Below are 12890 nucleotides of genomic sequence, written 5' to 3'. Positions count from 1 at the left end.
TTTACAAAGTAATAAAAATTAAAACCAGATAAAGCCTGGAATGGTGGTACCTGCCTGTGATCCCAGGATACTGGAGCCTAAGGCAGGAGGATCATAAGTTCAAGGCCAGTCTTGGCATTTTACTGAAACCCTGTCTCAAAATTAAAAATAAAATAAAATTTAAAAAGGGTCTGGGCATGTAGCTCAATGGTAAAGCACAAGTGGATTCAATCCCAGTACTAGAAACATAACAAAACAAAAACAGAAAGACCTCATATAGGTTGGGTTACATTTGTGGCAGTCTCATGTTATTCCATGAAATTTATGTTTACTTTCCAAGTGATGAGCTATTTCATATTTCTCAGAAAAGTTTTTAAATTAAATTAATTATCTCCTTATGGATAATTGATTAGACTCGGAGGAGCTAGAGGCTGAGAGTCAATTTTGGGAGTTAAATAATTTCTCTGAGAATACCTACAACTAAAGGAGTTATAGTCTTAATGTAGAGAAAAGGGCAAATTTAGACACTAACTTGTAGAAAAGAAGAAAGGAGATGATTTGAGTCTAAACCACTATAAATGCTTGTAGTACTTACTAGGTAATCATCTCTCGAATAATTGACAAATAGATGTATTCTTTGTTCCTTCTTTCTTTTCTTTTTTTAAATTAACTAATTGTTAAATGTTATGATATAGTGTGATTACTAATGATATAAAATCAATACATGTAGATTAGCTATGTTTGACAATGGAAACCAGACCGAATCTTGTACCTCAATGCCATATATTTCATATAAAGAAATATTCCAGCCACTTACTGTGAAAAACAATTTTTGACATCAATGTGGAAATTGAAATGCCCCATTCCAAATTATATTACACTTAATAAGGAAGATAGAACATTTTAAAATACTATTCTATATGACTTTTACATGTTTAAAGGTTAGATCATAATAGTATTTTCATATATATATATATATATATAATTACATACACACATACACACACATATATATGCATTTAAATATACATATACTATTTGAAACTTAAAAACGGGAACTTTAAAAATGAAAAATGAGACAAGCATTATAGGAAGCAGCAATAATTTTTTTTTAATTTTTTTTATTATTAGTTGTTCAAAACATTACAAAGCTCTTGACATATCATATTTCATACATTTGAGTCAAGCAGATTATGAACTCCCATTTTTACCCCGTATACATATTTCAGATTCACATTGGTTACACATCCACTTTTTACATACTGCCATACTAGTGTCTGTTGTATTCTGCTGCCCTTCCTATCCTCTACTATCCCCCTCCCCTCCCATCTTCTCCCTCTACCCCATCTACTGTAATTCATTTCTCTCTCTCGTTGAAACAAATGCCAAATGTCATCTTTGATATAAGGAGAGCAACTAAGAACAGAATAGGGAGGAAGAACATGAGAAGAAGATCACCATTAAACAGGGACGAGAGGGGAGGGAGGGAAAGAGAGAGAGAAGGGAAATTGCATGGTAAAGAAAGGAGACCCTCATTGTTATACAAATGAAAAGATAAGAGAAAGTGAGGGGAAAGGGGGGAAAAAAAGCAATAAATTTATTTTCAGTCAAACAAATGTTTTGGTGACTATGTTATAGGTATGTTTTTTTCTGATTTGAAAAAAAAAAGATTTCAGACTATTTGTTTACTATTTCAGTTTTTCAGTATATTTTACTAATTTTTCCTTTACTGAATTGACCAATTCTTTGCTTGAGTCAATCTGAGTTTCTTCTGATTGCTTGCCTCATAACCTGACAGTCAACATGTGGTACTCTCTGCTTTGTTGACAAATTCCCTTTCTCAGGATCTGTTATTATGAAGTGGTCCACGTCTTTCTCTCCCATCATTGGCACTTGTGATCTTCTGTGCATTAGGATTTTATTAACTGTGAAAATTGCAGATATAATCTGCTGAAATGCTGGAGATAGTTGATGAGTTAGAAATTTTAAATAGAATCCAAGCATTGTGAAGATTAGATAAGGTTAATTCAAAAGTTGTTAATGTGCTTGACTTAATCATTGTACGTAAAATACAAATATATTCAAAAGAAGTTTCTTAAAAACAAGTCATGGGATGGATGTGCATGCATGCCATTGCTGAGAATTTTGTGTGCTTTTCTTTAGGATTACCATTAGTCCCTCAAACCATAGTCCTTGGTTAATGTCTAACTTGCTAAAGTAGGACCATTTGTAGAATGGAGATATTTAAATGTGTGATGAAAAAAATGTCTGTTTGGGCCAAGCGGAGCAGCCATCATTTTTTATTTGATTTAAGCTACAGATCTTCAATTTCACAAGGGACACAGACTTTGGCTATTCTGGATGAAATGTATTTCAGACGGTGCAGTTGATTTACAAAAATAAGTTGTCTGAGATGCTGCTTCTTAGCATCCCATTAACTATCTCATAGCAAATGCATGTCAGGCTAAAGAATCTCTGAAAAAAATATGGTAGAAAATGCAAATAAGGCCCAGATTGTGAGTCTTAGATTATGTGGAGTATTCTCATCACAGAATTTCATCAAGTATCACTGTACTAATTTTTCTGACATCAAAATTTCTAAATGTTATCTGGTCATCTCTGTGGACCCATTCAATTAGAATCTCTTAAAAGTACAGTAAATAGCAGAAGTAACCACACAATTATTTATATTTTATATAAAAATGTTAGAACATTAAAATGTGCTAAAGATCATACTTAGAAAAAAAAATACATTTAGAATTAAATCTTGTGAATTGTTTTTAAAAAACCAACCAAAACTGCAAATTGTTAATATAGTGATGAAATAGAAAAAATTGCAATACAAATGTAGAGTTTTAAAAAAATTAATCTATTGGATAATATTTGACTTGAAGGCAATAATATTCTAGGATGAATTTCCTTTCTGTTTGGTAATGTGCATGATTCTTTCCTGATGGCATCTGTTCTGAATCATTTTATTTTCCCATTGCTTTTACAATCAGGTCAAGGTTAATCTTTTATTCCATGTTTGCTTTCTAGGCATTAGTCATGAAACTGCTGATGAAAAAGTGATTTTTGGCATTGAATTTAATTCAACCTTTCTGGAATGTATACCTAAATCCCAACAAGCATCTATTAAGTGGTATATCCAGCGGACAGGAGATGAACAACGAGAGGAGGTGAGTTATCATCATCAGAGAATGCTAACCTTCAGGGAAATAGTATAAAGTTTAAATTGAGTTTTGGCTATGAGATATATTCAACTTTTAGTGCCATATGATACTCTAATCGCTATTTGATAAAGGGGAAAATAACAGTTTGTGCTAACACCAAAGGGTGACAATAGCTTTGAGAATCAGTCAATTTAATGCATTATTAAATTGGACAATTTAATATAAATACACTAGTCAAATATATTTAAAAGTAGAGTGAAGTTTTAAAATTAATTTATATTAATTTTAAAAATTGTTATTTCATAAAGATTTGACTACTCCATGAATAAGGCAATCTTTTTTCTCTCTGTAGTAGCATATTAAATTTTAACTCACATTGTATTCAATTTAGATTACAAAATGAATTTTACGTCAAATTTGTATGAAAATACAAATATCTATTTTTATCATATGATAAAATTTATTGGATAAGTATTTGGACATATACTTTTTCACTTTTATGTATTAAAATTAAATGAACAGAGGGAAATGTAATATGGCTACTCTAATTTTTGCCATTCTTTCTGCTAATTTTCCTAACATATAAATGTGATTGAAATATTTCATGGGGATTTTGTAACATAGATAGGTTTTGTGTATTATGGAACTTAATGTTATTACTTTGGGTAACTTAGGAAATCATGAACTGATGTTATTTGATTGACATATAACAATGGTTAATTGGCAGAATTCTTTGTCATTGTTGATTATTACTACAGTGGCAGAAAGAAAGCAGTGATGCTCAGACCAGAATTCTAAAACTCTCAATATTAAACTGAGGCTGCTGTAATGAATAATATATTGAATGCAGGATTCTGGATAGATGTCTTGATTTGCAACATGGACCTGATGTGTTGATATAATTGAGCCTCTGAGGCCAGAATTTTCCTAATGGAACAAAATAACTTTAAAAATTACTGTAAAAAGCAAACAAGATAACACAACAAAGTAGAATTTCAAAGCAGAGTTCTTATAAGTATATAATAATATCACATATACTATCTATCAATAACAATAGGTGGGATAAGGAATAATACTGATCACATGCTTAGATAATTATGACCCTCCCATTGGTTTGACTGCCTAGGATTTCTGAGCAGGCTGTCACTTTCTCAACCTCTTTGTTAAATTTACTAACATTAAGAATAGTAAATTTAAGTAATCAAACATTAGTAGAGGACAGTAGATCTCAATCTCAGGCAATTTTGCTCTGAGAAGACTGATGTTTGGCAGTTTCCTGGGACATTTTTGGTCATTGAAACTAAGTGGGTGGGTGGTAAGTGGGTGTTTCTGGTATGTAGTCTGTAGAGGTCAGAGGTAATACACAGAATTTCAATGCACAATTACCCGCAAGAAAGAATTATCCGACATCAAATGTCAATACTGCTGAGATTGAAAAACTTTGGAGTAGCAGGGTCAAATTTTGTAATAAGAAATTGATTTAATGATATAATTCTTCTGTTACATGAAAAAAAGTATCTTTACCTAAAATCTACAAGGATAATTTTTCTATCAAAATGTTGATTCTATGTACTTAATACCATACCAAGGGAATAACTCCATTCTTTATTATGTCACAGTTATCCAATAAAACTCGATTGTTCATCATTACTGACATTCATAAATTATAAGATTATGCAGAACCATATTTACACTAAACATGTATCTTAAAAATTCTCATTTTTACCAATATATATTGGAACATTATCTGATATAGAATTTAATTATTTAATTTCAAAATAGAAGGTTTTTACTTTTTATCCAAGAAATATTGGAAGAATGTTATCTGTATTTTTAACATGCAGATTGCTTGTAGTTACATTGAAATATCTTAATCTTAAGTTTAATAAGCTAGTAATTTTAATTTTATAGTTCATAAATTTGATGATTTCCTTTTGGTTAAGAATAACTGTTCAATCAGTGATTTTTTTTCCTCCATAGCAAATGTAATCTGTTGTGTATAAATGCAGATAACTACATTTGTCTGTGGTTGTTTGCATTCACATCTTTCATTTTCCTGAAAATGCTATGCATTACTTTAATGTACCTTTTAACAGTATATCATATAGTCATGATGGTACCATGCTCCATGAATTTCAATGGAGCAGAAATAGAGTATTTATTGAATCTTACTTAAAAGTATCTTAGCTGTAATGTTTGGACTGTTTTTGTCTGTCTTTTAAATGGCCAGTTTCACATAGTCCAGGATATGCAATTCTGCTTCCTGAGCTAGGAAAAGGACAACATCCAGACTGCATGAAGCACTTTTCCCAGCAGGATACCTTCTGTTCCTTACCCATAAGGTCACAGTTTGGAATCTTTCCTCCACTCAAAAAAGCCTGAGGGACAGACCATGATCTCCTGTGGCACAGAGGCTGTCACCAGGTTATTCTCTGCCAGGAGGAGAACATTTCCTTACTGAGTTGTGTCACAGTTGGGTGCTGTTGGGGAGGTCATGAGTCAGTTATCTGCTGACTTTCTTATAAAGCTGTTCTTGAAATTGATGATGTTTATGCTATAACTATGCAAGTTAATAGGCAGTCCCCAAGCTTCTGTTGAACTTTTGGGATGTTAATGAATAAAGAGGCAATACTTCATGCCATTTACCATACTGCATTTTCTCTGTGGATTTTCCCATTTTTCAAACATCTTCAAATATTTTCATTTCTCTGTTCCCAAGTCTTTATTTTATTTTTGTTCTTTTTATCATAAAAGCAATGTAAATGGCTTTAAAATTGCATAACACATGAAGAACTAGGATGCCACTAAGTGTAGATAAGCAGAGTAATATTTTAGTGTCTGTTTCACTACAGTGTTCATCACTGTGCTGGAAGCATTTTCCATTATCACTCTGACCCATAGTCATAAGTAACCAAACTTTTAAAAAATACTTCATGTTTTCTCTAAGAAAAAAAAATGAGCTTCCCTTCTGTTCAAAATTTTTCTTGTACTTTTCTATTTTCTTAGGGCACATTCTTAGGAGGAAAAGAAATCAGTTAAAGACATTGATTATCTTTATGTTTTTTGATAACCACATTTTGATAATTTCCCATTGAAATCACCATATTAGTGCATACTCTGAACTGAAGCAAAATTGTGTTCCAATTTAAGAAAATTTTTACCAGTTTGATATAAAGAAACATATTATGTACTATCTATTAGTGTATATGAACATACCATTGTTTCTTAGCTATTGGTTTGAGTGGCATTTGGTGAATTGCTTTGCCTATCATTTGCTTAGTTTTTATTGATAGATAATTTCAAAATGCTTTCATCAAGTCTTTTATATATTATAGATATTAATAACAATGATGTACATATTATAAATAATTTTATTTTGATATAATCTTTATGTTTTATGTCCCTAACAATTCCTGACTTTTCTATAAAATTTTTTATCTGTTATAGGCAGATCTAATAATTTAGTAGCTGTATAATGTCTCAGTCATTACTCTTTGAGACCCTTGTCACATGACAAGCATATATATATATATATTTCCTAGTTATTTACGATTTTATTTCTACATCTATACTTTATATTTTATTATATTAAATTATAATTAATTATTCATTTAGTATAAGCATACTCTGAGACTTAAAATATGTATGCATATTATTCCATTTTAGTTCCTTTTCCTTTTCCCATATGAAATTAGAAACCTTTCATTGCTTTATTTCAAATAGAGATAAATTTTTGCAACATTTTAATAAACATTTGTTTCTTCACACCAGGATCCTTCTACTTTATTTAATCCTAACATGTCTCTAGTAATATTTTCTGCATTTTAGAGAAAGGAAGTATTCTTGAGGCTCTAGTCTCCTCCAAGACATGTGCAATGGTTTAAGTATGAAAGAACTGACAGGTGAATTATCTGTAAAGGAATTACCATTAGGCACTATTATCAGAGATAAAGGCCCTGACCTTTGTCTGCTGCTTAGTACCTAAATGTCCTTTGTCCTTTTCCTGTTTCTCTTCTTTCATTAAATGAATTGCCCTTCACTGAAGATCTACATTTAATAATGCCAAATATATAATCCTTGTTCTCATAAGGCAAATGGGTAGTCAATCCCAGTTCAAGCATGGTTTTGATTTGTAAGGTAGAACAGTTTCTGCATATCACTTCTAGAGTGAAGAGAATTCCATGAGCTTAAATCAGTGACCAAAGATTACATTATCTCTGTAGAGGAGCTGCATTTCTAAACGGACTGTGCTGACATTTCACTGTGGAGATGCAGGCTGCATAATGCATCCTATTCCAGCACAGAATGAAAGCTTCACAGAAAGCAAGAATGTAAAGTAGGCAAATGTTAATCAATTTCCTAACTCTGGTCACAGTTTTTGCCTCTAAAATGTGAAAATCCTGGAAAAGATATCACTTCAAAATGTTTTATTAAAAATGCCATTTCATTAAAGCCATATTTTTGAAATTTTTAGAAAGGAAACAAAAATTGATTAAATGATCTAATAGGCAGCAGGTAAATATATAAAATTCAAAATCTGCTAAGGCAAGTTTTCCATCTACAGATCAAAAAACAAAGAACAACTTAAGCATTCCATGGACGAAAGAAAATGTGAAGGATCATGACCAAGTAAAGAAAAGCCAGGTGTTTATGAAATTTTGAGTCCTGTGGGGAACAAAGTTAGAGTGGAAAGGAGGAAAGGGAACTAGATCTTATGATAAAACAACATAAACAGGATACAAAAAGAGAATAGCAGAAGTAATGATGAAGTGTTGCACAATATGTGTGAAGTCAAAATCATAATTTCTTCCTGTCAGAGGATTAAAGAGAACAATAAATGAGTACTGAGTCAAAGCTGTGACAATCTCCAAAAGCCACATTAAATGCAGTTTAAATATTAGCGAGAATACAGGTTGTACAAAGGTAATCTAACAATGAACTGGAACTGAAGTCACCCACTTTGTCATGTTAATAGCCTTAGTCTGTTTTCTATTAAGGGAATTACAGAAATAAAAGCTTCAGAATATTATCTCTCAAACAACATGGCAGTAGTCTATAATGTTGCTAATAATACTTCACACTTTAACCTTCAAAGAGCTTTGCTTTTAATCCCCTAAATACACCATATGCTACACACCAGTTTGATAGATGGGAGACCAATAGGGAAGATAAGTGAATCATCATAGGAAGCAGAGCCAGTGGAGACCAGAATTCAATGTATAGAGCCAGTATTTTGAGATTTAAGGTTTATTTAAATTTTAAAAAATAATTCTTACAATGAAATTACTTAAATAGAACAAGTGTATGTAGTGTGTTCAATTGCATTTCTCTTTGTTATTGGCCCTTTAGAGCCTTACAAATACAAATTCACGTCCATTTTAGGCAGGGATTCCTATGGTGTAGGAAAATGTAAATGGATTCAGTAGTTTGTATTACTGTAGCATTTAAAAATGCCTGGGCCTTCACAATAAATCCATTAGGAAAAGAAAACTATATATCCAACACACTAATTGCACAAAATAAGGGAAACAAACAGACAAAACCTTGATGGTGTGGTTTCAGTGCAGAGTAAAGACAGGCCGGAGACCATTCAGCCTCATTAACGAGGGATCTGAGCTGTGACCTGCCTTTGGCCTCAAATGGTACCCCGCCAGCTGCACTCCACTGGCACAGAGGGTGGTTTGCCATATACTTGTTAGTTAACTGGGCTAGTAGCCAGAGATGTTTCTTTTCCTTTTCTCATATTTCCAGAATTAGAGGGATTTTTCCCTACATATTTTTCACATAAAGATGCAAAGTATAGTCCACCCACTGTGAATAAATTTAATTTAACAATCTTTATGCTTCCTTGATTTTCATCAAGTAAAAGTCTACAATGCAGGGGCAGATGTGTAAACTGGGAAATAGTCCAGGTTTCTTTGTTGTTCTTCTTCCACTTCATGCCTAGCCATTCAACAATACGCCAAATTGAACAGGGAACTTGTGCTGGTAAACATGCCTCTACTTTTACTGAAGATAGTTCACTATTCACACCAGTCTGTGGGCCAGGCAAGCTTCGTGTTTGAATTGTCTTTCAGCAAAACTGCTACAAAGGATGAAGGGCATCACATTTCAGGGGAGGTTCTTTTTGTTCATGGTGCTTTCTCACACTTGAAATCACATTACCATGTTAGTGAATACCGAGGTAGGGCACATATTTCTACAAATAACATAGTCTAAAGTATCACATATCTACACAGTATCAAAATTTAGTCCATAGTAAAAAGGGACATTCGGCTTTGAATGTTGCTAACTTTCTGACTATGGGCCTGCTCACTTACAGTTCCGACATCCAAAAGCTGCATGCAAGCCTTTCTACTTGACTTTTAACAGGTCACCACTTACAGCTTTCATATGCTATTCAGGTCATTTATTTGGTGATATCCAGAAAACAGAGTAAATTTCTTTTGGAGTGTTTGTTCTCTTCTACATTATAGGTAGAAGAATGCACTAAAGTTTCTTTGTATTGTACAAAATGATTGTTAATGTCACATTCTTCCTCTGAAATTGGCATGACAATTTTTTATCTTAGTACACCAGTTGCTATCTGAAATCTCTGCAAAGGTCAGTTTTACTTCAGTGCTTTTTGAACTTCTTCATTCCCATCTGTGTATTGAGAGGAAAACTCACTGGGTTCCAAAGGTTCAGTTAGACTGTGTAAGATACCAACGTAAAAAATTCAGGATATGGTTTGGAGGCTACTTTGTTTGCATTTTTTTCACCCTCTTCAGCTCTGGCTGATGATGTTATGCTTGATGACAGAGACACGGGGAATATAATTTTTAGATTCATCCAAGTAAAACTATGTAGCCTGTTTTCATTTGCTCATAGCCCTCTCTGTTTTTAATTTATTACCTGCATTTTTCCAATTCTGTAGTTGAAACCCGATGAAAGGATCATCAAAACGGAATATGGGCTACTGATTCGAAGTTTGCAAAAGAAGGACTCTGGGATATATTACTGCAAAGCGCAAGAGCACACTTTCATCCACACCATCGTGAAACTGACTCTGAATGTCATTGAGAATGAACAGATGGAAAATACCCAGAGGGCAGAGCATGAGGAGGGGCAGGTCAAGGATCTATTGGCTGAGTCACGGTTGAGATACAAAGACTACATCCAAATCCTTAGCAGCCCGAACTTCAGCCTTGACCAGTACTGCGAACAGATGTGGCACAGGGAGAAGCGGAGGCAGCGAAACAAGGGAGGCCCAAAGTGGAAGCACATGCAGGAAATGAAGAAGAAACGAAATCGGAGGCATCATCGAGAACTGGATGATTCTTAGAGCTGTGGCTACGTAGTTTTCTAATTTTTCTTAATTTAAAAAAGAATTGTTTACCTGCAAAAACACTGTCTTCTGTTTTGTACATCCTTCCTACTAACTCATAAATGCTTTCTATAGAGTTTTGACAAGACACAAGAACAAGCAATCTGTATTCAATAAGACTATATGTGGTGAATACGGAATAATATAAGGGCAAATCATTCATCTGAACCAGTTTTCCAAGAACTAAGCTTGTATCTGCAAAGTGCAAGAAGTATCCCGAAAATAGGAGTTTTACATTTGCAAATGTTTTATTTTGAATTTTTGAATCCATTATGTCTTGTAAATAATTGAGCTAAGCATGCATCAAATTCGATATTGTATTGAGGTGCTGTATTTCCTTGCATGTCCATTAAGCATGGAGTTTGCCATACAGTTGTGCTATGTTCTTATGAAAAGATAAATCATTCCACTGCTAGAACTGGTTATCTTGTGGAGGGAACTGAAAGGAAAGGCACAAATTAAAACAGCTCACATTATTAACAGGAACTTTCCCAGTGAGCCATTCGCTCTTGCAGTGTGGTGTGGGAATTTGGAGAGGTGCACTATTTCTTTCAGGCCACAAGGGTTGCATTTAGTGCACTGCAACATTGATTTACTGAGGGGCATTAATACACTTCCCAGGATTCCTTATGATTTGTAAGGAGAAATAAGTTCACAGAAATTGGTTCTTAGTTGTGTATTTCTAGAATATATGCTAAGCTCTACAGGGATAGGATGCTTAATACATATTTTAATAAGATATGGGGAATATTTTAATAAAATAAGGGAAACATCATGATGTATACTATACCCTACTGGGAAGACATGCAGATGGGATTTGTTAGGAGACAGAAGGAAAGATAGCCATAACTCCTGGCTTTGGGGAAAAACTCATATCCTCACAAAATAATCACAAAGTGGACAAAATGCAACAGAGCTCCTTTCACTGGGAGCATAAATAGCTGCCAATTTGTAATTTATCTGTTAAAAAAGTCTGGATTATAACAAACTTCTAGCAAAAGTCTGAGGAAAAGTCAAATTTCTAAAGGATCATGGGAAGGATGAACATATTTTATTTATAACCAATGGTATTTCAGTATGTATTTCTTCTCTTTTTTCAAAGTATTTATCATACTCTGTATATTATATTCATACACTTTCTTTATTCTCTCCTGAATATTGGATTATTGGATTATATTTGAGTGACTAGCAAAGAACAATATATAATACATTAAGAGAGAATTAAGTAAAAGACCATGGTGGGAGTGGGGATATGTATTTGCTAAATAACAAAATTTTGACAACGGAAAGGGTTAAATTAACTCTTTGACACATCTTTTTTCGCACAACCTTCTTGAATTTCTAGGTGATATGTTGTAATTCAAGTAGCATTGTTTTAGTAATTTAACAATAAATAAGCCTACCACATGTAAAGAAAATAAACTCACAGCATTAACATAAACACCTTTCATATTTTGTTATCCTGTTCAAGTGTTTCTAATTTGACTTTCCCTCTGAATACGTATGGTGGTTTTCCTGTCTGTTTGGGCAGGACTCACCTTTCCTTCTTACAACACACAACCCTTAGCCTTCTTCTGTTTTGCCTTTTCACGCCCTTTATAGTGTGAAATGAAAAATTAGTCACTTCCTCACATGGAAGGCAGCTTTTCAGAAACCTAAATAACAGACGTTGCTCGTTTCTCATGCATTCTACATGTCTTGAAAGAAAAGTCTGTGAGAACTAGAGTGATGAGAGGGCCACTTGTTTCCGAGCCTGTGACTGTCTCTGTGTTCAGAACATTATCTGTGTCTTGCGTTTTTTTTTTGTTTTTTTTTTTTATGTGCATTACTTACCTATCTCAAAGTAGTCACACTGATACATGATGTTGAGTGCCCTCTTTTGATATTATATTCATGAATATTTTTTTTTTTAAATTTTTTATTGTGGGTTGTTCAAAACATTACAAATTTCTTGACAGATGGGAAAGGCAGCGGAGTTCATGAATATTTGTAAATGTTGCTATAAGAAAAAAATTAAGGAACAGTTTTAATAGAAGTGAACCAGAATGAATTATTCTGAAAAAGTAATCCATAAAAATAGCTGTGGCAGGGTTAGACTGCTAACTGAATATCATACGTGAATGTTTGTAACTATCAATTTTCTGGTATAAGAATGTCCCAGGAACTCATAGCAGGCTCAAAGTAAGTGAGAACATGCTTTATTTTTAAGATTTCAATATTTGTGCATCAGAAAATAATATGCAAATATGGAAGATTCTGGAAAAATTATCTGAAGCTCAAATGTAACTAGTTAGGATTGACTTGTAAAAATAGATTTTATTTTCATTCAAATATGAATGTCCAAGTAGTTTTTAAGTCTTTCTTAGTGATCA

General features: G+C 33.2%; 1 protein-coding gene across 1 annotated transcript in view; it reads left to right on the top strand.

The window, feature by feature from the left end:
- Positions 1 to 11963, top strand: part of Sema3d (semaphorin 3D) — a 100364-nt gene extending 88401 nt beyond the window's left edge. Inside the window, exons 15-16 of the mRNA XM_015488221.2 lie at positions 3019 to 3158; positions 10069 to 11963. Coding sequence (XP_015343707.2) covers positions 3019 to 3158; positions 10069 to 10476 — 548 coding nt within the window. The 3' untranslated portion in view covers positions 10477 to 11963. The remainder of the gene's footprint in view (positions 1 to 3018; positions 3159 to 10068) is intronic.
- The last annotated feature ends 927 nt before the right edge of the window (positions 11964 to 12890 follow it).

The sequence above is a fragment of the Marmota marmota genome, unplaced genomic scaffold, assembly GCF_001458135.2.
Source record: "Marmota marmota marmota unplaced genomic scaffold, marMar, whole genome shotgun sequence".
NCBI classification, from domain to species: domain Eukaryota; kingdom Metazoa; phylum Chordata; class Mammalia; order Rodentia; family Sciuridae; genus Marmota; species Marmota marmota.
The sequence above is the reverse complement of the archived record's forward strand: the minus strand, read 5'-3'. Positions and strand labels throughout refer to the sequence as shown.